General features: G+C 38.8%; 2 protein-coding genes across 5 annotated transcripts in view; both read right to left on the reverse strand.

Moving 5' to 3' along the window:
- Positions 1-9014: 9014 nt before the first annotated feature.
- chrm3b (cholinergic receptor, muscarinic 3b) lies at positions 9015-10726 on the reverse strand. The gene has a single exon (XM_048233982.1). The coding sequence runs from the start codon at positions 10724-10726 to the stop codon at positions 9392-9394; it is 1335 nt and encodes a 444-aa protein (XP_048089939.1). The 3' UTR covers positions 9015-9391.
- A 6357-nt stretch (positions 10727-17083) lies between these two features.
- The window catches only part of ryr2a (ryanodine receptor 2a (cardiac)), a 110302-nt gene continuing 101125 nt past the window's right edge, over positions 17084-26260 (reverse strand). For all 4 annotated transcript variants that reach the window (XM_048233682.1, XM_048233681.1, XM_048233680.1 and 1 more), the window contains 10 exons: positions 26124-26166; positions 25500-25633; positions 25027-25087; positions 24737-24883; positions 23368-23502; positions 20833-20989; positions 19711-19775; positions 19341-19441; positions 18958-19009; positions 17084-18784 (listed from right to left, as the gene is read on the reverse strand). In XM_048233682.1, coding sequence (XP_048089639.1) covers positions 18689-18784; positions 18958-19009; positions 19341-19441; positions 19711-19775; positions 20833-20989; positions 23368-23502; positions 24737-24883; positions 25027-25087; positions 25500-25633; positions 26124-26166 — 991 coding nt within the window. In that variant the 3' untranslated portion in view covers positions 17084-18688. The remainder of the gene's footprint in view (positions 18785-18957; positions 19010-19340; positions 19442-19710; positions 19776-20832; positions 20990-23367; positions 23503-24736; positions 24884-25026; positions 25088-25499; positions 25634-26123; positions 26167-26260) is intronic.

Consider the following 26260-nt stretch of genomic DNA (forward strand, 5'->3'; position numbering starts at 1 on the left):
ATGGGTCGGTAGGTAGGTCAATATTTTTTTCAAAGTAAAAAAAAAAGTACAATTTTGGTCATGGTGTTTACGTAGGTATGAATTTAAACAATTGTGCATATTGTGACGTAACTGACTGGGTCCTCAACCCGTGCCTTCAGGCGCATCACTGCAAACCTCAATCTGATGCAGGTTATGTAGACCAGCCTTTCTCAAACTTCTTTGACCTGAGGCCCAGTCATGGCAGACTTTGGGGCCATAAGGCTCATCTACACGTACCCAACCCCACTCCCTCCAAATCAAATTGTCATTATCATTATCACAATCATTATTATGCCTAGATTGTTATACATGCACTTTCACTTAAATATTTTGTGACATGCACATCAGAGGACTGCTTTAGTAATGTAAGATATAATTAGTTTCATTACTTTTGCATGGTTGCATGATGCTTGCATAAGAAAAGAAATACTTCTCAAAACAGCAACAATTATATGGGTGCTATTGTTTTGGGATGTTTCCCTCGTGCAAGCATCATACATTGGTATGGAGAAAAAAATACATGTTTTTTAATGAAGTTTAATTTGAATGCCTGAATGTAAGGATTCAGGAAACACAATACCAGCTTTTTTGGCGAGCAGATAGGCGTAAATCACTGATCTGTTGATCTTTAACAGATAGAAAGAAGGCTACAATAGCTTTTGGCCACGTTATATTCAAATTTGACTATACAATACTCAGTGCTATACAGTGTATTATACAGTCTCTGCTCTGTTTCTATGGAAGTTCCAAAAATCAACGTCGTTCTATCAAGTGTCGTTAAACAATTAAGGCGAGACACTACAGGTGAATAGGGTAAAATTTTTAACAAGCAGATATCACTATGAAACTTCCCCAGTTGATTACTTACATTAATATGAGAAAAAAATGTATTACAAGTTTGCTGTAATTTAATGTTTACATATGCAAATTAGGCATTATCTAATTAAATATGCGCTAATTTGCATACATTTTAAGGCACGAAACCTGAGCATTGGATACAGCCAAGTTCAAAATTATGTTTTCATTGTGTTCAGATATTAGATGGGAAAATCAGAAAATGATGTCACTAGCCCTAAAAAAATAGCTTTTTTCCATGTTTTTAGGCATAAAATGTCATGTAAGTCAGGCTAGGAATAATATATCAACAAACCCCTCTGTAGAAATCTTCGACATATAGTTAGGCATAAGTCTAGAAAGTTTGGTGTATGTACGTGCTTCTGAAGTGGAGTTTTTGAGCTCAGAGTGTGAGCGGAAACTCATTTTGAGAAAACAGCCTTGAAAGACAGCCAATGAGATTCCGTTCTCAGCCTAGACTCGCCTTTGAACTTTCGCGATTGGTTACTGATACAAAGGAAGTGTCCATATATGGATCACATAGCGTGATACAGGAAAAACAGAGCTTGCCAACGGTAGTACACATGTTATGTTTTGGACCCGCGGTCGGCGGGAGTGCATGCAAGGTTAGAATGCTAACTTTTGCTGAATTTAGGAGAAATATACAGGCGCGAGTAGACACAATATAATGAAATAAACACCTAAATGTGTAAATCGGACATTTTTGTTGTAGTAGCGTGATAGAATACATGCTAAGGTAACATACTAGCTCAAAATCTCGAAATTGACCAGTGCATGAAAAAACGATGTTTTCACCTGCCGTGTCTCGCCTTAAATAGCATTCAACAGGTTGAAGTGAAGCTTTGATACCAACGTTATTGATTATTTTCAATTTCTCTCGGCGAGGCATACCATTGAATGAACGCTCATACCACCACTTTATTGTATGGCTCCATGTTTAATGACATCGATAGCAGAAACGTTTGTTTTCTTTTTTTTTTCGGCCCGGTATCTTTATCAACCGCGAGCAAATTATCAGGCGAAGAATCGGGCCTAATTTCCTCCACGACTCCATGGACCATCAGTCTTATGGACCCATATTTTGAGAAATACTGAATAGACCTCAACCAAGTTCAATTCTTCAACACGGTCACCGTTAGACTAGAGGTGAGAAGGAATGGGAAAAGATCTGGGCACAGTTCTTCCAGAACTTCGTGCCAAGTAATGAGCGTTGTCGAGATGTTTGTGTGAATGAAACGAAGCGTATAGGCCATAGTATGACATCGTAAAACCAATGGTGTACAGATGACGCCACAGGGTTTTATTTAAGAGAGCCTACGTTTGTATGTAGGCAATTTATATTCACAATACTTAGGCCTACTAAAATAAATAGTATTTTATTTGTATTGGTTGTTTAGAGTAAAAAAAAAAAAACCGGTCGGTCTTAACGCAAGTTTACAACCGGCAAGTCAGTCGGACTAAAAGGGGAAAAAATAAATATGTGGGTCGGTTCTAAATTGACAGGGTCGGTCGGGTTACGGCAAACGAAAATATTTTTAAGGATGGCCTGAGATATGAGTTAGTTTCCTGTATCTCAAGCGCCCCCTAGTGGTCGAAGGTCACCAAATGTATTGTGGGTCCTCAGGATGGGATCCCAAGTCCATATAGCAAGTTTGGTTTCTATATGTGAAAGCATTGCTGAGATATGACCCACTTCCTGTGATTGTAGCGCCACACAATAGTCAAAATGTACCAAATTTCTTGAGCCTCCTCCTTATTGGGTCCTGAGCACATGTGGTAAGTTTAGTCTTCATACGAGAAAACCTTGCTGAGATATCACTTCACTTCCTGTTTGGTGGCTTTGCCAACAATTTTAATTGGCTGTTTCGGGCGAACGGTTTTAGATTTGAAGATGAAAAGGGATAACTTTTATGGGGCTTGGTCTAAAGATCATCTGCACCAAGTTTCGTAAAAATCGGACATCAATTACGATGACATCACAATTTTGCTTGGGTCAGCCTATGGACCTCCAACAGCATTAACCAAGGGGGCAGGCGAACGTTCGGAGAGCGTAGACACTATGGCTGATCTGAGGCTAAATAGTAGACCAGTTCACCTAGCCATCCCATTGAAGCCCATTCAATGTTGGCACCACTTTGACATCAAATAACGTTACAGCTGAAGCGTTTTAAGCCTTTATATGAACCTTTTCTATTTTCAGAGTAATACAACATTGTGTAATTGGCGTCATAACCTCGTAATTGACTTAACGGCTGAGTAATAAACTTTTTTCCGAAATCAATGCTAAAGTGACGTAATGAGCATACAACCAGAGCGGGTGAAAGCATCGCACAGGAGCAAAATAACCGTATTCTCTGGATAAGAATGAAAGCATCGGAGCACATTTCTGCGAAGTTTTGATGAATTGACAGTAGCCAAGGCTATGAATGTGGCGAGTGCTGTTTATATGAAATCACATTTATCTACGAACAACTAGGACATTTAGAACAGTAATGTAGACATGGTGGTAACGAAGTAAGTGGCTACATACCCAATCTCTCGGTGCAGCTATCACAAGAGTTACACGAGTCAGACTATGTGCCTACATTACATTTACGCCCCTGAGCCTCGAGAAAAGCCTCGTCGACCAACAGGAAACGGTTGAAATTTGCTTCACCCGCATCGATTGACGTCTACGTGATGACTCTGTCCATATCTTTTACTGTCTATTGCATTAACAGACCCCACTAGTACATTTTAATTCCAAACACAACAGCAGCTACAAGCCAAAACGCATTTTTCCTAATTGCAGCGCCCCCTAGAGGTCAAAGGTCACCACCGCTGGGGTCCTGAGTCCACGTACTAAGTTTGGTTGATACATGAAATGGTTGCGGATATATGAGCTCACTTCCTGTTTGGCGGCTTCGCCACAAATTTGGTTTGGCTGTTACAAGAGAACGGTTTTAGTTCCGAAGACGAAAAGGGATAACTTTTGTGTGGCTTGGTCTGAAGATCATATGTACTAAGTTTCATGAAAATCGGACAATTTATGTGAGGCGGGAAACTTTTTAAAGGTTTTTGACAAAATCCAAAATGGCGGAAAATCCAGGGGACTAGGACTGCGTTGGACTAGGATTGGCCCAAGGATTCCAACAATACGTAATTTTTGACAATCGGATATACGGGTCAAAAGTTACGTGTGTGAATGCACGTCCAACTTTGGCCTGTTGGTGGCGCTAGAGCACTCGAGGTGCCGACATGAAACTTTGTGAAATTAATAGAGATGCACCGATATGGAATTTTAGGGCCGATAATGATAACCGATATTTATTGGTTTGTTGTGGTCGATACCGATACGATAACCGATAATATTACTCTTGAAAAAAAATTGTGAAAAGTGATTTGGGAAAAACATTTAATAAGCATAATTTAATTGCAGTAATTTTACCTACCACCAAATGATGGACAGAACTCATAATAGTCCTCAATAGTACAGCAGTCAACATAACAGTAGCCTAGCCCTACAGTATGTGTGGCTCCTTTAAGTGAACATGGCGTCAGTGAATTAAGCGAGTAAGTGGCTAGAGAGTATGAATCGTTTTTCATTTAGGACTAAACACTCATAAACGGCTCAGCTGGGAATAAGCTACAGTATAGCGACCAAATCAGAGTTTGTGAGGGAAACTTAGGTTTAGTTTCAACTGCGGGTACCTGAATAAAGCTGCAACTCCTCAGACTGTATCTTATGTCCGTCTACTCTGTTCTGTTGCACAACCTGCTGCAGCAGAAATGAAAGGGGTTAGCCCGAAGGTTTTAATAACTTATTATGATGACCTGTCTGGAACTGAAGCAGGAATGGTTAGCATATTTCTAGGTAATAATACAAAACCCAAGCTAAAAGTAATGCAAATATAATACTAAAACACAACTTAGAACTAGGCCTACTTATGTACTTTCGTCCCACTAACCCAGTTTGTTTATTTGTTTCCTCGACCAGCGGTAAAGTGCAAACACATCAGCACAAGACGACTCTAGATAGGGCTGAGCTCCGCTCTGGTAAGGTTAAATGGCGGATCATTCACAAGAGGATTTTGAGATGCACAGATTCCCAAATGAACGCATATCCACATATTTTGTTAGAGTGGTGAAATACATTCACACCGCTGACATTATATTGAGGAAAAAGTATAGCCAACCAAGCTCAAGTAGCTCAGTGTAGCCAGACGGACCTTACGTAGGCCTAAATTAGGACTTTAAAAAATATCGGCGCAAATTATCGTCCAGAATTCTGTTATCAGACCGATAATAATATTTTCATTTTTTCACTTATCGGCCAATAATATATTGGCTGCCGATATATCGTGCATCCCTAGAAATTAATCATGGGACTGTCCACAATCAGTCTGCCAAATTTCGCAACTTTTTACCAGACGGTTCTATGGGCTGTCATAGACTCCCATTCGGGAAGAAAGAAGAATAAATATAGCTGCAAGCAGTAATGAGGGGGCCAAGCAGTTGAGCAGGAGTTGTCATGGCAACACAATGTTGCTACATTATACACACACCTAATTAACCTCCCATCCGACCCACCACACACATATACACAGATAAACCTCCTTGTATATACATGCGCATACCTCAAACATCACCAAATTTATTGTGTGTCCTCAGGTTGTAGTCATGAGACCACATACCAAGTTTGGTGTCAATTAGTGTTGTCACGATACCAAAATTATGACTTCGATACGATACCTGCCATAAATATCACGATCCTCGATACTGAGACGATACTACGGCGAAATCCTAAGATATCTGGAAAAGAAAGGACTCATACCTCCTCCAAGTGTATTGAGTCATTTGTGTTGAATTCGGTGCACTTTTGTAGTGTGCAGGTTCTAAACTTCCCACATAATTATTATTTTTATAGTCAGTAAAATAGTAGGCCTACTTTGTGTGATTAAGTCCTTTATTTTTTGTTATAGTTAATTTACATTGTGTTGTGTTTTGCCAATAAAGTAGCTTTAAATAGCCAAACTAGGCTAGATCAAGGTCAGTGTTGAAATTCAATTCATGCAAATCACTGAATGCTATGCAGAGGGGCCTAATCTTTAGGCCATCTGATGGACAGTATAAGCTTCCCTAGGCCTTCCCGTGTTCATGGGATTTCTTTGACAGTTGCAAAGGGAAAAATGTGAGGATAGTCTTCTTTGCGCCCAGTGTACAAGTACGACGTTCCAACCACTCAGGTCTTCGTCAGATAGGCCTACACCATTACCTGTTGCAATATGACTGTGTGGATTCCTACATTAGCCTACGTCTATTTGTTTGATAACATGATTTGCTACAACGTAACAATAAGCCGCTATTATTATTAGGAGTCAACACGCTTTGGTGGTATTATATGCTGTGGGCTTTAATTAGCGCATTTCGGGTAGCCTATCCTACATCTGGGCAATACTTATTGAACAAATTGCAGTCTACATGCCATGACAAATATTACCAGTAGTACTGACCGAACATGAAATAGATTGTTTACAAGTTATGGTAATGTTATTCTGAAGCGTGAACATTAAGCTTTCATCACGTTAGCACCCTATGATTACAGCTCGTTATGTCTCGTCAAAATGATGACAGCTCGTTATGTCTCGTCAAAATTCATTGATGAAGGAAGGTTCGCTTTATCCCAGAGAACCTTACTCGTTTCACTTAGGCTAGACTAAAACAGAGGAGAAGAACTTGGCACTAACCATGTGTAGTCGTTTTCTATAGCATATTAGTTTACCTGCGTTCTTTGAACAAAAATTTTGGGATATGTCTGCGAGGTGTTTAGCCAAGTTCCATGCGTAGCCTACTGCTTTTAAATGACTTTGAAACATATTTCACAAACGAGCCTCTGTGTACCTGATGGCTTGCCTTCACTATTCGCGATGTATCCGAAATAGTTGCCTTTTGTTTTATCCACAAGGCCGAGGACGGTTGGCAAAGAACTACTGTATGTTGACGTTGGCTGCGCACTCACTCACTCAGAGCTGCCTGCTTGACACGCCCACTTGACTAGATGCATGCAAGGAGCAATGAGAGCAGCAGTTCACGCAGACACAGAACGTTAATTTTAATAAAGTATCAATTCTAAAAATGACGGAAATTTCTGGCAAACTTCTGTTACTCTAGCGCCGCCCTAGTGGTTGAAAGTCACCAAATTTATTTTGTGTCCTCAGGATATGGTCCCAAGTCCATATACAATGTTTGGTTTCGATACGTGAAAGCATTGCTGAAATATGAGCCCACTTCCTGTGATTTTAGCGCCCCCCTAGTGGTCAAAGGTCATTCAATTTATTGAGCCTCCTCCTTATTGGGTCCTGACCCCATATACTGACTTTGTTTTTTTTATGTCAAAGTGTTGCTGAAATATGACTATACTTCCTGTGATTATAGCCCCACACAGTGGTCAAAATGTACCAAATTTCTTGGGCGTCCTCCTAATTGGCTTTGCCGCCAAACTTGATTGGTCGTCACAGGAAACGGGTTTTGAATATAGGTCCAAAAAGCAATACGTTTGTGAATCATGGTATGACTATCATCTGCGTCAAGTTTCGTGAAAATCGGATACACTTTGTGACCTGTGAAAACTTTTAAGGGTTTTTGATTAAATACAATATGGCAGCCGGATCAATTATGTTGACATCACAAATTCACATCTGTCGGACTTAGGACCTCCCACAGTATTAACAGACACCACTAGTAAGTTTTAATTCCAAACACATCACCCGTTACTGGCCAAAACATAATTCTGCTTATTATAGCGCCACCTATAGGTCAAAAGTCATCAAATTTATTGAGCCTCCTCCTTATTGGGTCCTGAGCCCATGTACTGAGTTTGGTTTTGATACGTTAAAGCTTTACTGAAATATTACTTCACTTCCTGTTTGGCGGCTTTGCCGCCAAACTTGATTGGTCGTGACAGGCGACAGGTTTTGAATATGGCTCCAAAAAAAAAAAAAGCAATGCGTTTGTGAGTCATGGTCTGAACGATCATCTCGCGCCAAGTTTAAGTCAAAATCGGACAAACTTTATGACCTTTGATTCCTTTTAAGTGTTTTTGATTAAATCCTATATGGCGGAAGATCCAACATGGCGGAAATTGATGTCATGGGGTGCGTTGAGTTCGGCCTCATCCAAGGATTCCAACTATACCTCAATTTGTATGGTGGAAACTTTAAGCGCATAGATGTAATGCAAAATCTGACACATTGGGGGCGCTAGAGACATGAAACTTAGTGAAATTAATCATATGACTATGCCGAATCAATGTGCCAAATTTCCCAACTTTTTACTGTATGGTTCAATGGCAAATGAGTTTCGTTATAGTAATAATAAGAACACATAGAATCACTATGGGTTGCTTCGCAGCTTCGCTGCTTGGCCCCCAAATATATGATCCATACTGTAGCATACTGGCGGGCATTGACTCAAAGTGGCAAAGGCCAACGCTCCTAACCCTGCTCACAAGTGCCACCTGGTGGTTGTTTGGGTCATTGCAGCTTCACTGGGGGAAATATAAATAAAAGATGTGAGAATCACGCGTGAAGCCAGACAATTCAAAGTAGTACCCACTGTAACTTATGTATGTTAAAATGAGTTCTAGTTAACCATGCATCCATCTCTTATGCTTTATATAAAAATACACCAGGTCTAATGCATATCCTAAAGGATATCTTAAATTGTGAAATGAGCTTACTTGCCGTTTTACCCAGATGAGATGCTGTTCTCTTCTCTGTGCGTGAAATAACCCAATTTTACATTATTAGCCTAGCTTAGCATAAGTCACACTATTTAGGCTATAGCTGCCTTTTAGCAATAGGCTACTGTAACTGGTGTAACCTACGCCCAGTGATAGATAGTGCATCTACCTGTTGAGTCCGAGTAATAAAGCACAGGAGGTCGACATAAGGTAAATTATAACTCCCACATATCCCATAAGGCAAGTGACATCAGCCTCTTTTATCATACACAACTGATTTTTTTTTCACTTCTCTACCCGTAATAAGCTTCACACTGACACCTTGTTGTGTTGCTACAGCAATTTCATTTTTTTTAATAAAAAGAAAAATACAGACACAAACTCAGAGACAGAACACTAATTAATTTGATGAGGACTGGAAAAACAAGTGGATGATTACTGTGGGTTGACAGTTGCAAAAAATGTGTAACTGTTCATGCATGTGCATAAATAATAGACTTCAGTATTACTTAAGCAGAATGCTCGTAGGGTGACTTGCACACATGGGAGAATATAACCTTAAGAGCAGTGTGGTAAACTGTAATGTTATCATTTAAATTTTTCAAAATGTATGAAAACATTGGCAAAAACATCTGAATTGTATGAAGAACAGGGAATTGAGAATTATTCATTTGGAGAAATGTTATAGTGCTTTACTGTGTCTTCAGGAACTAACAATGTAGCCTACAAAGAGTGTAAGGCTTGTTTTCACAAGTAACTCTAAGAGCAGTCTGATAACTACTACTAAAAGTTATCCTAAAGTGGCTCTTTTTTACGAAAGGCCGGTGCCTGCCTTTGTTGAAATTGTGGCTTATTCTGCTTCTGCATATTCCATTGACAGAGTAGGATCATTTTGAATGTATCACGGAAATTCTTGTTGCAGAGGGCATAGCACATAGGGTTGATAGTGCTGTTCACATAACAGAGCCAGTAACCCAGAGCCCAAAGTGTTTCAGGAATACAGCCAGTACAGAATGTGTTTACTAGGACCATGATATTATATGGTGTCCATGTAATGATGAAAGCCAACAGAATGGCACTCAGTGTCTGAGCAGCTTTATTTTCCTTCACCACTGACTGATTTTTACGTTTGCTGAAGTGTGATTTGGCTTTTGAGGCAAAGCGCTTTGCCATGGTGACACTAGAAGAGGGAGACTTTGAAGCTGGTTTGCCAGTCTGACTTTCTTTAGTATCCTCATCTGACTCTGTCTGGTCATTCTGTACTGGTTGGTTAAGATCAGTGTTGCTATTGCTCTTGGAACCTCCGGTGGTAGCCTTGTCATGTTTGCCTTGATTGCCAGAGCACTTCAGGCCAGCTAGGTCTTTGGAACGATTCTCTGTCTCCTTGTACATCTTCCAGAAGAGAAAGGTCATGATAGAGACCGGCAGGTAGAACGCGGCAATGGCTGTGCAGAATGTGATAATTGGCTCAGACAGGAACTGGATATAGCACTCTCCAGGTGGCACAGTGCGTTCCCCAACAACAAACTGCCAGAACAGGATGGCAGGGGCCCAGAGCACAAAGGAGATGGTCCAAGCTGAGCAGATCATGGTCATAGCCCGTTTAGTTGTTCTTTTAGCTCGATATGTCAGGGGTTTAGTCACAGAGAAGTATCTATCAAAACTAATAACTAGGAGGTTCATAACTGAAGCATTGCTGGCTACATAGTCTATAGCAAGCCACAAATCACATGCCCAGTTTCCCAAAGCCCAAGTATCCATAATGATGTATGTAGTATACAGGTTCATAGAGAGGGTGCCAATAGTCAGGTCCGCAAATGCAAGGCTGAGCAGGTAGTAGTTGTTCACTGTCTTGAGTGCTTTGTTAATTTTGAATGACACTAGTACCAGTATGTTGCCAATCACAGTGACCAGGGACAAAGAACCAGTAAAAAAAACAATCACAATAACCTGCCAGACTGCATGTCCACCCAGTGGGTCAAATGGCACAGTCAAATTCTGTAAACTAGTTAAAGGGCTGCTGCTGTCAAGAACAGTGTCATCCTGGTTTGAGTCCTCATTCTCGGGCCAGTGATATCCATGTTGGATGCCAGCGTCTCTCATCACTGGATATGTGTTCGTCAAGGACATCGTTACTGAACTGGTGTTGAGGCTCATATTGGAAGCATGGCATATTCTGTGAACAAAACTGACAAAAAAGGCATCATTCCCACATGGAGGAAAAGCTTACAGCAGCAATTCAGTGTAAATAAATTAAACTTTATTCAGTGTAAATAAATTAAACCATCAGTAATATTTTTTTTACTTAAAGGGGAAATCTGTTGTAAAATGGATTTTGGATATGCTTAGCATGATAACGAGTTTGAATGTTTGTTGGGGAGCAAAACAATCCGATGCATTCTAAACTAGCCTGTTTTTAGCCGATGCCTCCAAATTGAATTAGCTTTTTTTTGCTCCCCAACGAACGTTCGAACTCATTATCATGCTAAGCATATCCAAAATCCATTGTACACCGAATTTCCCCTTTAAGGATAAAGGTCTGATTTGGTCTTCACCAAAATTGCACTCTCAAATTTTCAGGACATGAATAAGGCAGTAAGTCAGTGCCCATGTTAATTAGACAATTTTAAATGATCATATTACGGAATATTTGTACATGACACATTAAAAGCCCACAATTAGTATGTTATACAAGTAAATGAGATTAGTTGTAAGTGAAAGTGGTCCTAATTAGAATTGTTTCTCGCAGTTTGAAAGATGCAGTGCATCATGAATGATGCTGAGTTAACTGGTTAGCATGATAAAAATAAATTTAGTGTGTTAAAATGCATTCCGCCAATTGTGGATGAAACAGTATAAAGCATAAAATCTTGAATCTGGGTGGTGGAGAAATTTTGGGAAAATGGTGACTTCTGGTGATTTTTTTGTCTGGACAATCCCGTTCAAATCCATTGAGCCTGCAGATTCCATTGCACTGCTGATTCTGGCATAGATTAGCATAGCCTGTAAAGAAATATTGTAATCACTAATACAGGCTATACTAATTAAAGCCAGAATCATCAATTTCGGTCTTCACACAGCAATCCAGCCTACCTATGTGTAACTATGCCAATATACAGTAGAGCAGAGTCCAAAAAGTAACTGCTGAGCACAAAGGGAGGTATAGAATAAGCAAAAATTAATACATTATTTCACACAAAGCTTCTTCAGAATACAGGTTCTTTCATCCGTTGTAAAAAGATTTGAGGAAAAGTACGTTTGGTGTCGACGCACAGTATAGTGATGTATTTTACCCCTCAAGTTAAGGGTTAACCTAACATAAATTTAAAATATGTTTGTTCTGATTGAAAATGACACCGCCACATGGCTAAAGGTTATAGGACAATGTGGTAAAAAACATGGAATAAAAAAAAATCATTTTCATCTTTTTTTAAAAAAATGATGAAAAATGGCATGTCCACATTATTTCATGTTCCCATTACCTACCATGATAATCTGGAGTACATAGGACCCTTGAACAGATTTGTCTAAGCGTAAGGTGGGCTTCAGCAACATCTTTTTTACTGCCCGGATGTGGCTAGCACGGTTGCCTGTTATGCCAATGAGTGCCCCTTTTACGCCGGGAGCCCCCACCGTTCATTTCAAGGCTGTGTATCTACCACGGCTAGACTCTGATCTTATCATCATCTTAGCTCTTCGCTTCAGCTAAGCCTCCTGTGCCAGCGAGTGGACATAAAAAAATCCCAAAACACAGTTGTCATGCATGCGCCATGCCTCAGAACAAAAGCAGGATGGACAAGCTAGAAGCCAAGACCAGGGAGCAAGTGTGCCTCTACAGGCACCAGCCATCACATGTTTGCTAAGTTCTCATAAATTAACAGAGGACAATAGCAGCCCGACATGTCAGCATTTCATATAGCCCACATCCTAAATAAACTTAAAAAACTTTAGTAAAACTAGATGTACTGCAAAGCAGTAAAAAATAACCACTGCTCAGTCCTGCACATTCTCCGCAAAAATAAATCACGCTTGTCAATTTGTCTCCATCTCCTACTCCATCCCCTACTCTTGAAACTTGTGTATGTAAATGAGTGTGTGCATGTATGTGCTTCTTTGTGTGTGTGTTTTCGCTTGTGAGTGTGTGTGTGTGGGAGTAATGGTGTGTTTGTGTTTGTGTGTGTGTTTGTGTTCGCTTGTAAGTGGGTGTGTGTGTGTGTGTGTTTTTTTTTTTTATGTGTGTGTGTGCATGTGCCTGCTTGCCTGCATGTGTGTGTTTTTATGTGTTTGTGTGTGTGTGTGTGTGTGTGTGTGTGTGTGTGTGTGCGCGCGCGTGTGGGTGTGTTTGTGCATGCGTGCATGTACATGTTTGTGTTAATGTGTGCGTGCGTGTGTATGTGTGTATTTTTGTGTGTGTATGTGTGTGTGTGCATGTGTATGTGTGTGCGTGTGTGTGTGTGTGTATCTGTGCTTGTGAAACCTCCAATTTCGTGCCAGTGATACCTGTGATTACAACACCTCATTTTTGCTTTTTCATTTTAACTAGGTGGTGCTATACATCAAACGAGTGGTTATGGGATGGGTTGACATGGCCCCTTGAGACCGACATACAAAAAAATGTGGTCCTCGAGATATTCACAGAAAACTGTCTTCCCTACCCTCCCTTCGGGGGTCCAGTCCGGTGGGGGGTCGACGGATCAAAGCGAAAAACAATGGTTCCATGTCATCCTTGTGGGGCTACATGCCCACCAAGTTTCATGCACCCTGATCTTTCAGTGTCCCGGGAATCATTGACACAAAATGACTGTAGAAAAAAAACGCTTGGCTGCACAGCGGTTATAATAATGAAGATAAATTCTTATGAAAATGAAATTTAAAAATGGGGATCAGAGGGTATCCTACATGACTTGTGGCAAAATTCTAATTTGTTGTAGAGCCAAGAAGTGTGATTGTTTGACTACCGTAATTTCCCAACTATTAGTAGCTGCTTATACATTGATTTTGCAAAATTTCTTCAGCTATGAGGTTAAAACTTCAGGTTAACATCCTAGTCGCTGCTCAACTCTCCACCACACACAAATGGAAAATTATGGCTTGTCATATGTTTTCAAAGAAAATCTTTCTGGGATCATAGAAGAGATAGGCTAAGTGTCTTGCAAGGTTAATTTCTATGATTTTAGTGAGCACTACATGACAGCGGTAGACATGACGAGTGACCTAACGGGATAGTTAGGCTGCCTAGAAGGAGCTCTCTCAAGATGTAAACGTTAACGTGGTTAGTTTATTTCGGAAATGTCATTAAACCCAACAGTATGCCTAAATGAACTAAATTAGCAACACAAACTTGAGAGGTGCAAGTCAGCAAAGCAAATTTAACATTAGCCTACTATTATTTGTTGCTGTGTGGCCACAGCATCACTTAAACTAGCGGCCGTCTCGCTACTTATCACATGACAGCTGCAGGTTAAAAGCTGTGTGTGTGTGTGAGAGGAGAAAGGATGCTACGGGAAGCACTGACTGTCATTCATAAAGTAGGCCTAGGCCTATATCGATAAAGGATCTTTGTCGATACTAATAGAGTTAGGTATTGTGACGTGTCGAATTTCAGGGTATTGCGATACTTTTGTAGTACTGGCAAAGATTCTAGAGCGGAGCGCGTAGCGCTCTAGAATCTTTTGTACTGGTGCACTGTGCAACACTAGTCAAAGGAGAACACGCTTAGTTCGTGGAGAGCAGCTTCGAGGAAAGTCTAGCGCTCACTCTTATGACCTTATGTGCACCAGGACCCAGGGCATTTTTTAGTCGCACCCTTAAAAATGTTGGTTGAATGTGCGACCAAAGAGCCCTGACAGTAGAGAGAGAGCTAGAGAAACTAAATGTTTGTGAAATAAATAGCCTGGACATTTAGGCCAACACTTTGAAGTAGGCTACAAAGTCAACATGCAATTGAATATTGCTAACATTTGTAAATTGTCTTCTCTTCCCATTTTGCAGCCTAGGCTACTTCAACAACAGTGACTTAAAGAGCAATTTTTTGTCCATAACTTCAGTTTTTTTTCTCGTAAGGGTGGGCATAAGAGTAACCTACAAGAACGTAGCCTACATCTTAGCGGCCTAATATTACTTAATTGGCAATTGTTTCAAACCACATACGATGCCTATTTATAAGATGCTTACCTTCCTTTGAGGGCTGTAGACTTCTTCTACTAAGCGAGGTTTGTCCAGGCAGACAAGTTTATGGCTTGTCCGGGCAGCCTAACTTAAGCAGTAATTTTGTGACTTCCCGATTAACCCATAGCCTGCAACGAAATAAATTGTAACCTACTCATGGTAAGCTGCCATGGCAATTTACTTTCGCATCTCTAAACTGCTCTAAGCAGGTAATCTTCTGTTTCACACGCTGTTACCAAATTTTAAGCACCGCCCCTACGCCCTCAACTTGGGAGACCCAATCGACTATTGGAGCACAGATATAGAGATGCTCACTCTACGGACTGTCAAAAAATCTGATCTCGCTCTAAACTGGATGTAGGCTGTTTGTCATGTTCCAGTCATTTGAGCATAACGACTGTTTTCATTAAGAGATTCTTGTGTTGTATATTGAGAAAATCCGAACTCATTTGACAAAATTACAAAATTGTGAGTTTGTTTTACTTAATTGTGCCCTCATTATTCTAAATTGTATGGTAATTTTACTAAATGAGCATGCTTTTTACTGAAATGATTGCACTATTTATGCACTCATTTCACTAGATCTTGCACTCATTCTAATAAATTGAGTATTAGTAAAATTAGTAAAAATTAGTAAAATGAGCACACAATGCAGCACACAATTTAATTAAATGAGTGCACATTCTCTCGACATACAAAAATGTCAAATTTACCAAAAAAAAAATGATTTTTTTTATGGAAACCTATTTAAATGGAAACCTATATTCATTGAATTATGTGATATTTCAAAGATAAATTAACCTAAATTAACTTTGTTACTGAGTTATTGAGTTCACTTCCCCTATACCTGTTGCTGAGTTGAGTCTGGCGTAGCCTATTTAAGCCAGCCATTGTGCCCTCTTCTGTTAGATTCTAACACATAGTTGTTTATTTCCAGACAATATCCATTTCTAAATTAGTATTTCTATTTAAGTATTACACAAATACTCATTTCATTAAGTGTTTTCTTACCAATGGTGTTGACTCAAGGACTACTATATTGACATCTGTTCAAAACAGCAGATAGATTAAAGGATCCGATCAGACTATGCAAAATAAAACTGACAAGGCTCCTTAATTACAAATTTATTTAAGAATTAGAGTAAAAATAAACAAGCACATACACAAACGGGGATAATGGATTTCCACACAAGCATACAAGTGTGAGAAGCATAAATAGTACTATATGTTTATTTAAATACATATCTCAGGAAATATATTTAGTCATAAAATTGCTGCGTATGTTGGTAGCTTGTGAAAATAAAGGTGTAGGCTAACGTCATTCTACCAACACAATTTGTGATCTAGCAGATAGAGAAATCCTCTAGGATTTCCAGACAATATGCAAACAGAATTATATGACTCAAACAATTGTATCACTGTAGTCCTAAGCCAACTATGGGGTGCTATACACTCTTTTCAAAAATTGGTGGAAAAAAAACCTTTGTGGTGTTTTGTGAGTTAAGTGACATGATTTTCAGAGCTTCCCACATTCTCTTCCAATAATCATGCAGAGTGGATTATTGTTTTCTTCAACTTTTTTGAAAATCTGAATATGTGGCCTGGACACCCTTTGTAAGGGTCAAAAGCCTTCAAAGAACGATTCCTATAATAGTAACTGGATGACCACTACAATGTAATAAAATAGCTGACAGTTAATTGATAAGATAATCAGAGACTAGAATAAAATCACATTCTGTAAAGGTGCCATGTGTCAAGAATTGAGGTAAAAATATCCAAAAAATGAGCTACACGCATCAAAAGAATGAGAAGAAATAAGGGTGATGATGTCATTAAAAAAATGACAAGGGATAGTGCTGCAGAGATATCAACCTGAATTTGCATGCTAAATTAGTAGCCACAGCCCGACAGGCGTCATAATACCAGTTTCGGCCATGGGAGGTGGTATGCGGGCAACATAACCGCCAGCCAAAATGCAATACACGTTTCTCGGTTGTTACTCTAGGGTAGACCAACTCACTTTCTGGAGGTATACTGCCCCCATCTTTTATGGAATGTGGAGTATGAATTGATTTTTGGCGGACATTACACATGGCACCTTTAATGGAAACCAATTTGTCAGTATTTTTTGTCATGTTATGCATATTTCTTGACTGTTCATGTATAGTATCCATAATGTAGATTGTTTTGTAAACCAGGTAAAACTGTTGTAAATGACAGTTAATGGGGAAGCTTGTCTAATTAATTTCACTATATATATATATCTGCAGGTCACTGATTGTCAGAAGCTATATCACAGCAAGAAGGTAATCTACAAACTTCAATAAATAATAATTTATTATTTGAAAACCATGCAGATCCATTCAGTCCTGTGTTACAGTTAACATACAGTATATACTAACAGCTCTACAGAGTACTAATATGCGTCAGATTTTTTTTCTCCACAATATTGTGATTTTGGTCTTCAAAAATCTTCACGAGTAAAACATCACTTATTGTTTTGTTGTCTGTTTACTCATTGTTATTGCAGTGATTTTACATTATATTATACAACAACAAAGCACTTCTATCACCTATGGAATGGGTATGTAGACTGTGCAGTGGTTAAACCATTCTATGTGATTGTAGATTCCAGCAGTGCTTTCTAAGATTAGGCCTCCTGCTCCAAGAGGGTCATAAGATCATGATCCTGACTGGTGTCAACTAGAAGAAGAAAACAAGAATAGTCTGGCTAAAAACAATTATACAAACAAAGGATATGTCATCATCTTGAAGCCTAAGAATGCCTATTAGAGTCCCTGAATGGATATTGCTTCAAATTTGCGATAATCAGTGCTTGGAAAAATATAGGTTGGGAAATTATATAAGTTTTCCTGGACAGGTATGACATTTTTGGCCAAGGTACGACGTAAGAATTCAACAACACTTGGATATTATCGAGATACTGCAAATGATCCTTAACCCTATAAAACATTTGTGATACATTGATCTTGCATCTTTATTTTATTTTTCCTTAAACTTGCATTATAAACATGCAATTAAACATTTTATGAGTAAAATTTCAGATCTTTCTAGATTTCATACAAAGTATAACTCTGTCACTCTGTTGCATAATAGCATTGCAAACCACAAGAAAGAAAGAAAAATGGACAAATATAAGCTAAAGAAGGGCTATACATGTATCTTATCAGAAAATGAATAACATTTGTACTGAGGGCCACCCCTATTCATTACCCATGATTCATTCTGTCTCCACAGTAAACCACTGTATATCCAAATTTATTTTCTTTTACTTTCCTCTCTCTAGCTCTCTCTTCTCTTTCACTCACTCACTGACTAAAACACTGTCATGCACACATTCATGCAGAGAGACAATCACACAATTGCAAAAAAATCACAGAGATAATACGTCTGTGGTGCAGTCCTGTAAACTACCACGCAGCTTTGCATAGCTCGACCTAAGCTTAGTAAGGCACTATTGTATCATGTCCTCTGGGTCTACAATCATGGTTTCAGTTCTGATAATCCATCAAAGATCCATATCTCATTCTTGATGAACAAAAGAGGTTTAGGATGGCCAAGCCAATGCCCATTTCATACATAAATTCTGAAAGAATGCATTTTGCCAGTTTCCATGGGCAGTCTTCTCGCTTTCTCCATACTTGTAGATATATTTTCTTTTGTTTTCTTCACTTCATTTTCCATCTTGAATTTCAGCCTGTTTTTGCTTGTCAATGATATTAAAGCAAAATGTAAAGATAAAGCATTCAGTCATTAAAACACAGTCTGTGTGCTCCAAACAGCACATAGGGTTAATTATCCAGAATATAATGTATATACAGAGTCTGAAAAGCATTACAGACAAAAGGGAGGCAGAGTGGGCCTCTTTGATTGCTCAGAAAAGAAAAAGTGGAGTCTCTGGCCCTAGTTGAGCTGGTCTTCATACTGTTTACGGAAACAGTCTCCTGCAGGGAAAAATTCCCAGCACCGTTCCTGATACATTTTCCAGACATATGATTCCTGTCAGGTGAAATGAACACATAATTGTTAATATATTAATTTGATGAACAATTCCAGAAAATACTAATTACTAATTTTCTTTTTTATAGAACATCATGGTATCTAAATACAGGTTCCTAAAAATATTCTGATAACCTAGTTTTAGTTTTCTATTGGTGGGCAAAGCCATTTACCTGTCCGGTGTGCTCTGTTTCATCTTTATTAATGAGATACATCACAAAAAATCTGTGAATTACATAAAATGTCATATTATAATATAGTCATTTACAGTATCATATTCATAATACACCAGCAGACTTACCCATAATTTGAAGTGCATATCTCAGAAATTAAAGATATAAGACTGAAATGTAAGTCAATCTGGTTCTCACTGAATACCAGCTCTTTCATGAAGAGCATCCCATGCTGTTTTCCTTTACAAAATGGTTCTCCACTTTTATTTCTAAATAGAACACAATCCCCTGCTTCTGGTCAATTCTCTTTTAATGACTTCCATGAGGGATATCACATCTGCTCTACTGCACTTAAACACAAACAACTGGCAGCCTATACTCACAGATAGTTTGCCAAGTTGTGCTCCTGCAGGGTATGTGTTTCAAAGCCATGAGGTACAGTATCAAAGTAATCATTCCCTATGCCACAGATGAAGCATTTGGTCTGCAAACAAAATGAAGGTTTGTTGGGCTGTTAGTGGTTGTTTTGTTTTACAACTAACATTACACAAGAAAGATCTTTTTTACATTTTTAAATGCAATACAGTACCAAAGGTTTTGAACATGACCTACATAGTTCCTACATATTGCCATGTAGACTTCATCTGTTATACTATCTATTAAAAAGTTGAAAGTTTGAGTGTTTTACCAAAATACAATATTATTTCAGGTATTTTACCTGAATAACTTAACTAGAATTAAGACTTCTCTTACCTCCATGTCTTCCTTCACCTGTTCCTGTTGGTCTCGCAGTTCACCAAAAGCATCAATTATGAGACCTGTAGGTACATGGATGAATAGCTAATCAAACATAAAAACATCCAAAGGCAATGTTTTCTTTCTGTTAAAACAAAATATCATCTTAAAAGGGACCAAATGCATGCATGTAACTTGAATTTAAATAATTATTCATCTACAGCATCTAGCCATGGATCTAGTGTCTACCCATCATCATTCAGTAAATGTTGGGGGACTAAAGACTGATTTATGATTCCGCGTCGACTCCAAGCAATGACTACCCTGTTGCCTCGATGCCGGTGTGACCCTTTCGAAGTTCTGTGTCTCCTGTGTCTGCATCACTTACCACCGGAACGGTAGTCAGAATGGCCAACTCCATAGACTACCATGCTGAAATATCGATCTTATTTGTTTGGCCATTTCTTGCTTAGATTTTGTAAAACGTATCGAGAAATAGACACAGTACATTCCAATGACCTAGTTACTGTAACCAGAAAATAAGTCTGTGGTTAAGTCTTGCGAGGTGTCTGCCAGCTAGTTAATGTTATATTAGCAAGCAAACTTTCCCACAATACCCTTAAAGTACTGCTTGCTGGTGAAGTGCTGATTTTAAAACGTTACTGACAAATAGAGACTTTACAAACAGATAACCCAGTAACTGTAAACAAAATATGTCTTGAGTTTATTTGCAAAGCTTATGTCTGAACTAGCATGTTGCTACTCCCCACAGTAGGCAGTCGGCTATCAACACACAGGACAGGTCGACCAATCACAGTCCTTGTGGTCTGGGTTGTCTCAACGCGAGGCTAGAATTTTTTGGAGGTGCGTGTCGAGCAACAGTGGAGAGCTCGACGCAGAAGCATAATTCAGCCTTAATGCCTGATTTATTCTCTCTTTTCATACAAACATAGATCAGTTTGTTGCTCAATTTCATTCATATCCGTAAGCTTTCAACAAATGTGCAAAAGATGGATGAAATTAACTCAGAGTATGGACAGAAGGTTCTGTCCATCTCCATATTTGAAGATCAGTGACCTTAGATCAGATTTTGCCTTCGATGGGAGAAACAAGTGTTGATAAATACTCTCTTTCTCTCACCTTGAATGATGGCTAGCAGAATGACAATAACAAAAAAGAAGAAGGTGATGTCAAAGATGATACGGTAAATCTCGTATTCATCTCCAGCCGGGTCCTCTATTTGGTCACCAATGCCACCTCCTGCCCTCACACCAACGTACATGTGGAACATATAGCACTGTGGAGAAACAAACATAACAGTCCTTACACATCAACAACGATAAACAATTTCAGGTTTATGGTATGTAGAGGCAAAAGAAAACATTTCAAACATTTAACAAAAGAAACATTTCAACTGACTGAAATGATCCTTTATTTGCATCTGGAACATCAGCATCATGAAAACAAAACATCATAAGAATTGTGTAATCATGTAGGTAGGTATCAGAGGCAAAGTAAGGATAAACAATAGCTATGTGGTGGCTTCTAAACTTCATGATCATTCCATATGATATACAGTGGATACCACCATCCCTGCCCACACAGTTGCTTCCAGAGTAATCTGGGAATTTAAATGGTTTGACAGTCTATCTACCTATGCAAATGTGTATGTATTAAGGTGAAACCTGAACTTTACTGTAATTTCAAAACTATAATTCTCAACTTTACTAGGCTACATTTTCCACTGTAATAGAGTAGGTTATGCTCATTGCAGCTTATTATTAGCCTTTGTGATGCCATCTTTAAAATCCATTAGAAACAACAGCAATTTACAACCAAAAGTTTCCTCTGGAGCACAACGAGAAAGAAATGTCAAATAGACATGACAATGTTGTAGTAGGATGCATAAAGGATGTGATCATTTATGCGTTTTTCAATATAGTAGTATAAGTATAAGTATATATACTCTTTTGATCCCGTGAGGGAAATTTGGTCTCTGGCATTTATCCCAATCCGTGAATTAGTGAAACACACTCAGCACACAGTGAACACACAGTGAGGTGAAGCACACACTAATCCCGACGCAGTGAGCTGCCTGCAACAACAGCGGCGCTCGGGGAGCAGTGAGGGGTTAGGTGCCTTGCTCAAGGGCACTTCAGCCGTTCCTACTGGTCGGGGTTCAAACCGGCAACCCTCCGGTTACAAGTCCGAAGCACTAACCAGTAGGCCACGGCTGCCCCAAGTATCCGTTTCACAAAGGGGGAATGCCAAACAAATGCATGTTTAATATTTTAGTCCACTGTCAAGAGTGCTCCACTAATGTATGCATTAGATCACCTCGGTGTTCTTCGTGACGGTGCAAATTCAAACCGAAAAACACCCTTAGGAACTCTGTAGTTCTAGTAGCCTCTCCAGTCAATAGTTCATAGAACTTTGTTCTAAGAACTGTTATGTCCGAAAACATGGGGAATAAGAAGTAGCAGAAGAAGCCTGGATAAATTAGCAGTGCTTAGATTTAGTAGCTGAATTTCAAGGTCTCATGATTTTCATGGGTGGACACTTAGAGTAACATGAAAATTGTGAAAGGCTGCTGAAGGTGCTAGTCTTTGGTTGGAGATATTTCCTGGAATTTGATTGAGCAAATACATCAATATTTACAGTAATCTGTATTCCAAAACTTTATTACACGCATACCAAGGTTTCATTATAAAATACCATTGAACAACCATTTTCCCTTTAAAAAATATAAGAAACCCTCCCATTCTCTATTTTGTTCTAGTAGTGTTTTTTTATAAGAAAATATACACCTAAAGACAATAGACGGGCAATCCAGTTCTATTCCCATCATCCAACTCCAGACTTCCACCAAACCTTTCCTGAGCCTACCAAATAAAGACAAGGGAGACACAGGACCGCTTCAAGGGCTACTGCGTTGGTCCTTGTGCTTTGCAATGTCTGTATAACTGTTCTATTCCTGAGATCCAGTGTTTATGTATTTCCTTTGACCCCTCTTTTAGAGTCCTTAATAGGGATAAAGAGCAAAAAGTTCAATGCTATGGTTGGTTGACTGAACAGGATTAAGAGATGGGGGTGGCTGTTCTGCTGTGGAGTCTGTCAGTCACCAGAGAGAGCTGATATCCACCGGGGGATGTATTATACTTCCTTCTTGAGGGCAATTCTCCCTACTGACCCATGATTCAGGGCATTTGTCCATTATTGTACATCACATTGTTTTTATGACTAAAGGTTTTTTTTCTTTCTTTTCTTTTGTGCACCATGGACCAACAAATGTGTTTTTACTTACACCCCCATGCACATTAATTGAAACAAATCCTGATTTCCCTGAATTAAAGTGCAATCCCAATTACTGTACATCCCAAGGAGGTTATATTTTCAGTTTGTTAGTCTGTCTGTTGGTCTGTCTGTTTGTAAACAGGATTATGTAAAACCTACTAGTCTGATTTTCATAACACTTGGAATAAAGGAGTAGCATGTCCCATTACATTTTGGACCGTATTGGAGTCACAGGCTGGATCCACAAATGTAGTTTTCATTATGGCAACATTTGGCCTTGACTGAGGTCTGCACTCTCCAAGTATACTTAAAGTAATTTAAAGTGGTCTAGTGCCATTTAAGTTGTCTGACTTGGACATGCAATTCAGAGAAGAAACTCACTGTAAGCATGTCATCACACTTCATGTCTGGTGACTCGCCATCCTCACTCTTGTTGTAGAATTTGCGGAAGAAGTTGAAGGCCACCACAGTGTAAAGATAAACCACTACTGCAAGTAAGCCAACTGTAAGGACCAACTGATCACACATACATACACACAAACAGAATGAGAGAGAGAGAAAGAGAGTATACAAATTTGTACAGTATACAAAAGTGAATATATCCTTGCAATATTTAAATGTCAAATGACTCAAAATTGCATCACCTTAAAGGAGACGCAGGTTTAATAACAACCTGGGGTCTATTTGTTGATGAATGTACACTTTAATGTACACTTTTGGGACTTTAATGACATCAATCGGTGTAAGACCGGAATAAGCATTTACAACTATATAGCATATAACATAGCCCTTGGGGGCAACTTGGGTACGTCAAAATAAATCGCTTTTTAAAGCCATTAACTAGTCTAAAAGCATTAACCATCTACAGTATGCTACTATGGAGAGGGTCTCTTCTTCAGGTTGCAACCATCTTGTGAGGAGAAAGTCAGTACAAGCCGGTTAACTGTCCTCTTTTTGTGTCCAGTGACAGTAGCTTGTACCGTATTTGCTAATCGACTTGGATAGACTTCCTTGGCTTCCTTGGCCAAGACAGTACTTGGCTCAAGTACTGAGGTATTGCATGGAAAGAAATCATTATGATCATCTTAGTGGCACTTTATATATTTGCGAAAGAAGGAGCAAACATAGGACTCCTATTATTTCAGTGAGAGTAATTCACAAAGCCCTTTGGAACTAAAAGCAGCAAATATGAATGGAATAACTTAGAAGTAGTGAAGAGGACTTTGAACTCACCAACTGGGATTTTACACCATAGCTACTTTTTAAGTGTAATTCATTCACCCCTCTGATGCCTGTGTATTGTTAGCAATTAGAATCAGTGTAGCAATGTAAACAGGCAGAGCTTTATGCGTATATTACGGACGGTGAGAATGCACATTGAATTACCCGTGTTAGAAATTTCCTATATAAATAACATTGACTTGACTGATTGATTTGGTGTTATTTTAATGGTCAAATTGGGTTTTCCGATAAGTGAATTCAAATTTTTGAACGGTAGTGTGTGTCAAAGGAGAAAAAACTTCAGATTTGGATCTTGCACTATGTAGTATGTAAACACAAGCATTGTGATGTGACAATGTAAGGTGTTTAGTAGTGTTATTCACAAAGTTTGCTGTGATGGATTAGAGAGTGCCAGACACATAGTTTCTTTTCAATTACAACACAGACTTGCATATTCACATTATGGCAAATGCATGCACCCATAGACATGTGTTAACTTTAATGCTTTGCATATCACTCAGCTGTTTACCTGTTTTCCATTGTGGGTAACAGAGGACAAGATTGTCCTCAAAGTCTTGAAACCCATGGCTATGTCCAGGAGGTGAGCTGCAAAGAAGAAGTTATTGTAGTGTCCCAGGATGGACATTGTCATGTACCAGGCCAGATACAGGAAGGACTGTAAACAGAATTGAGTATGAAGAAAAATCAGCACTCTGCCCTTAAATGTGAGGGGAAAGCAAGCAGGTATATTTGGACATTTTTAGAAAAAGTGGAAGAAATCAACAACAATACAAATAATCAATAAAGGGGTACATTTACATTGTCTGTGAAGACAACTCCTAATTTCCATATCTGGTACTTCAAATCAATGGAATTTATTCTGTAAAAGAGCAAGAATAAGAAATTCACATAAGGCTCTATACAAAGTAGTCAGCCAAGTGTCCTGAGTCCTATGCCTAAAAATAAAGCAGCAACCAAAAGCAATCAGGTCAATATTTTAACTACAGAAATGGATCTGGTTAATGCATTTCAAACCTCACAAATAATATAAGGACATACTGTACAAAGAAATACAATGAAAGACTGTAAAAGCAAGTGCATTCACAACAAATCTGGTGAAGAAGTATTTCATTGCAAATTTGGCAGCTACAGTATTTTAGTTGTAATACGATAGAAAAGTTGTATATGGTTCACTATTGATGTCTATGAGCAAGCACATGAAATCAGCAAAAACATATTTCTCAGCAAAAAGTACTTCTAAGTACTTTCCATGCCTTGTTTACTTCACTCACACAGCAGCTAATGAACTGTCCTTTTTGGGCTTCTTCTTCTCATGTGCATCACTAAAATCCAAAGCAGCTTTGTCCATCCCCAGCAGCTCACTGATGCGGTCATGCCCATAGAACTCCCCATACTTGTCCATTACCTTCAAAAAAAAGGGGAATATTATGTAAGTGTCTTGGTGAACTTTTTGTGACTGTCTCTCACCATTATCTGCACTTCCTAACATATTATTCGTCCTATTAGATGTATAAGTCTACTTTTATTCCCAATCCTAAAAGAAAGTCCAAACACAATGTAAGATTTGATGTAGTGGAAATATAATGAATGTGTCTATAATGAGAAGATATTAGGTGCACAGTGAGATATATTGGGTGCACAGTATACAGCATAATGGCGTACACAGCAGTACAGCATACAGTACAGTACAAGCTGATGGTATAAACTGAAGGTATAACCACAGACTACTGCCACAGACTCACTACAACATAAATGCAATATATATTTAGACCTTTGCTGTTCTTGATAGCAGGAGTGTCTTAAGGCTTTCTAAGAATGCCTAAAGTATTGCAATATCATTAAAATGAAATAAAATTGTTGACAAAACAAAGGCTTGAATTTTTAATCCAACCCACCTTTCTTTTCACAAACTTATCCCAGTAATTATTAGGAAATGACCTACAAAACAAAATTAAGTTATTATCAACTAGAGCATTACACCAGACAAGTCTGTGTAATTACTCATGTTGCACAATACATGCAATATATTACA

Source organism: Alosa alosa, chromosome 22, assembly GCF_017589495.1.
Source record: "Alosa alosa isolate M-15738 ecotype Scorff River chromosome 22, AALO_Geno_1.1, whole genome shotgun sequence".
Classification (NCBI taxonomy): Eukaryota; Metazoa; Chordata; class Actinopteri; order Clupeiformes; family Clupeidae; genus Alosa; species Alosa alosa.

What these genes read in the sequence shown, in the direction of transcription:
- chrm3b (XM_048233982.1), bottom strand. Translation starts at nt 10,726, where the DNA reads ATGTCCTTGACGAACACATATCCAGTGATGAGAGACGCTGGCATCCAA.